Source organism: Heterodontus francisci, chromosome 33 (assembly GCF_036365525.1).
Source record: "Heterodontus francisci isolate sHetFra1 chromosome 33, sHetFra1.hap1, whole genome shotgun sequence".
Taxonomy (NCBI): Eukaryota; Metazoa; Chordata; class Chondrichthyes; order Heterodontiformes; family Heterodontidae; genus Heterodontus; species Heterodontus francisci.
Genome location: NC_090403.1, coordinates 32,402,961 through 32,406,899, shown reverse-complemented (window position 1 = coordinate 32,406,899; position 3,939 = coordinate 32,402,961). Strand labels below are relative to the sequence as shown.

The window sequence follows — 3,939 nt, the reverse complement described above, 5'->3', positions numbered from 1 at the left end:
TCTGTTCCCACAGTCCCCCCCCCCCCCTTTGATTCTTCAAAACACTTTTAAGAATCATTCCCTTGATCCCACCTAGGTGCCTTTAATGGTCTCTATTTGTCTAGAAACAGCCTTCAACACCCGGAGGGGTTGCACTCAATAGGTTGCCTGCTTGTGCCACAAGAGGGGCCCGCGGGAGCTCTGTAAAGGCATAAATTTTGCAGGGGCTTCAGTTACTTGTTTACAACAGCACTTATAAGTCAAAAACATCAAATACAGAATTACAATCATCACTAAAAAGAATTCGGCATTCAATCACTGGTCGCTCGTTTTACGTGAGAGGCGCGTATCCAGGCTTTCTTTCCTTCGACTTTAACTGCTGACTGGGTGGTCAGTAGCACTTGGAAAGGTCCCTCCCACTTGGCGCCCAAAGGTTCTTTGTCAGATGGGACGCATTCAGTTTAAATATTTGCGTCCATGCGTCCGGGGGATCACCCTGCGAGGCGGCTTCCTTGGCTGCCTTGTCGGCTAGGGCATTCCCCTTTGCCTCTGGTGTTGTCTTTTGTATGGGCTTTACATTTCAAAATGGATACCTTTTGTGGCAATTGCATAGCCTCCAGTAAGTCTCGGACTTCTTTCCCATTTCGAATAGATGTACCAGCAGCACTGAGAAATCCTCTTTTGTGCCACAGCTGACCAAAGTCATGAGCGACTCCAAATGCATACTGTGAGTCGGTGTAAATATTAGCTCTCTTCCCCTCTGCTATTCGACATGCTTCCGACAGGGCTCGCAGTTCGGCTTGTTGGGCCGATGTCCCTGAAGGCAGGCATCCCACTTCCACAACTTCATGTCGGGTTGTAACTGCCCATCCTGCTTTCCGTGTACCGTTGTCAACGAAGGATGAGCCGTCTGTGAAAAGGATTAAATCTGGGTTGAGCGATACTTCCTCTGCCGCTAGGGTTACCTCCTCTGTTTCTTCCATAATCTCCACACAATCATGTTCTTCTTTCTCCCTCTCTTCAGACCACGGGAGCATAGTCGCCGGATTTACCGGGCTGGCCCGGACGATGTGGAGATTGGGAGCCTCTAGGACAGTTGTCCGTCGGGTCCATCTAGCTGCAGTCACTTGGGGCACTCTGTTCATAGATAGCAGTGTGTGGACGCTTAACGGTTAACTTTTGATCTAATACCAGATCTGCAGTAGCCATTACTGCTTGGCATGTAGCTTCCATAGCTCTTAAACAGCTGCCCCATCCTAGGGCGACGGTGTCCAGTCTTTTCGAATAGTATCCAACAGGTCTCTGTTTGTCCCCGTGCTCCTGTGTCAGTATGGCAGTCCTATATCCCTCTTTTTCGTGTACAAACAGGGTAAATGGTTTCCCGTTGTCGGGGATTCCCAGGGCTGGCGCTGAGCACAAAGCCCTCTTTAAGTTTTCAAAAGCTTCTTGTTCTTTGGTTAGGGTAACTGATTCTTTAGAGGCCCGCTTTCCCTTCAAGAGATCAGTTAATGGTTAAGCCAGTTGTGTGTAGGAGTCGATCCAGTTTCTGTTGAAGTTACACAAACCCAAAAATGATCTAAGCTCCTGGGTAGTGGTGGGCAATTTGGCAGCCCGAATGGCGACGGTCCTGTCCTGGGTGAGTTCCCTCATTCCTTTCGAAATCTTTTGTCCCAGGTACACAACCTCTCCTTCTGCTATCTGCGCTTTGTCGATACTGGCTTTGTGTCCTCTCTGATAAAGGTGGTCTAGCAGGGTACGCAGATCTTGTTTGTGCTGTTCTTCTGTCTCAAAGGCTAACAGGATGTCGTCCACGTACTGGATGACCGTGGAGTACATGGAAGGTAACTCCCTCAAGTGGTTTTGTCGGGCCATATGAAATACCGTGGGACTGTTGTGGAAACCGTGCGGCAGGCAAGTCTAGGTGTACTGTTGTACCGTAAAGACGAACCACGGTTGGACTTCGGGTGTCAGTGGCACCGACCAAAATCCGTTGGCCATATTGATAACAGAGAACCATTCTTGTGGAGTAATAAATTTAGCATGTAATAGCTAAAAGAGAAGTGCTAAAAGGTGTGAAGATTGCTGATAGATCAATGCAGGAGACTGCCAGACAACCTTTATAAAGCATAACCTAGATACTAGGATAGGTGTTGCCCTGCCAAGAAAAATAGGTAGAGGTAGATGCTGTTTCCAGAGGGAGAGGAATCTTATTATATATTAAATATTAAACTCAGCATATTGTATCCAGTATCTTGAGACAAATTTCAGAGAACAACATGACCTGGTTTTAAATAAATTGCAGCTTTAACAGCAGATTTAAACTTGGTTAAATCTGGGATTGAAATTGTAAAACTGTGCTGCTTGCCACGATTACATTTGTGAATATTATATAGAAATAAAGTAGCTGTTAGCAAAATTAATTCTTGCAGACGTTGATGGCCCATTATGAGAGCTCTAGCTTCTATATTGCACTTTAATTGTGCTGTTGGATGATCATTTTTAGTACAATAATTTCCATTCCCCTCGCTGTCATCTTGCTTCCCCCTGCCCCTTTGCTATTTTGGAAGAGGAACCTAAGAATGGTTGCACAACACCCAGTGTGGGTGAGAGAGACAAAGCTATAGAGTTCCAGGAAGCTTGCTTTTTGAAAAAAAAAATGCAGGTGCAGCTTCTTGCAACCAAGTCTGCTGCAGTGGGCAATGACTTGCTAAATCTCCATTGCCAACTGCCAATATGGATTGCCTCTTGATAGGTTTCCTGCTTCTTAAGCTGTGATCGATTGTAACTTTGGGGTTCCTATGCCCTGCCTCCTGTGCTTTGTGTGCCAGTGTCTCAGAACAGCATTAGATGAAAGTAAGCATCTGAAGGGCTGTGTCCTAAGTGCCAGCTGACAACTGATGTAACAGGACAAGTGTTAGAGGGACCCTGCGATTGAAAGATTGAAGTTATGTGGCCACGTGAAAAGGTTTGTGAAGTGAGCTCCAAACTTTGGCCTGAGGTGGGAGAAAAGAAGTAACAACCACCATGAATACACAAGGTAAGATCATATGGGGTTAGGGGCAATTTATTCTCTTGGTTAGAGGTTTGGCTAACCAACAGAAAACAGTCAGGATAAATGCATCCTTTTCTGGTTGGCAAAATATAACTAGTGGAGTGCCACAGGGTTCGGTCCTCTGACCCCAACTATTTACAATTTATATTAATGACTTGGATGCAGGGATAGAAGGGACTATAGCCAAATTTGCAGATGACAGTAAAATAGGTGGGATAGTAAGTTGCAATAAAGAAATACATTTACAAATGGATATGGATAGGTTATGTGAATGGGCCAAAATTTGGCAGATGGAGTTTAACGTGGATAAGTGTGAGGTTATCCATCTTGGTCAGAATAGAAAGGCACGTTATCTAAATGGAGAGACACTTCAGAGTGCTTTGATGCAGAGGGATCTGAGTGTCCTTGTGCATGAATCTCAGAAAACTAGTATGCAGGTGCCGCAGGTAATAAGGAAGGCAAATAGAATTTTGGCATCTATTGCTAAAGGAATAGAATGTAAAAGTAGGGAAGTGTTGCTGCAACTGTACAAGGCATTAGTGAGACCGTACCTGGAGTATTGCGTACAGTTTTGGTTCCCTTACTTGAGGAAGGATGTAGTTGCATTGGAGGCAGTTCAGAGGAGGTTCACTAGATTGATTCCAGAGATGAGGGGTTTGTCTTCTGAAGAGAGATTGAGCAGTTTAGATTTTTACTCTCTGGAGTTTAGAAGAATGAGAGGAGATCTAATTGAGGTATATAAAATGATTAAGGGGATTGACAAAGTAGATGTAGAGAGGATGTTTTCTCTGGTGGGGCAATCTAGAACGAGAGGTCCTAGTTTTAGAATAAGGGGTAGCAGATTTAAAACAGATGAGAAATTTCTTCTCTCAAAGGGTCGTGAGTCTGTGGAATTCACTACCCCAGAG

At 44.9% G+C, this 3,939-nt stretch overlaps 1 protein-coding gene across 1 annotated transcript; it reads right to left on the bottom strand.

Moving 5' to 3' along the window:
• Positions 1 to 470: 470 nt before the first annotated feature.
• On the bottom strand, positions 471 to 962 carry LOC137347988 (ribonuclease HI-like). The gene has a single exon (XM_068013061.1). The coding sequence runs from the start codon at positions 960 to 962 to the stop codon at positions 471 to 473; it is 492 nt and encodes a 163-aa protein (XP_067869162.1).
• Between the last annotated feature and the right edge of the window lie 2,977 nt (positions 963 to 3,939).

Excerpts from the sequence above, each read along its gene's own strand:
- LOC137347988 (XM_068013061.1), bottom strand. The coding sequence starts at position 962 with ATGGAAGAAACAGAGGAGGTAACCCTAGCGGCAGAGGAAGTATCGCTC.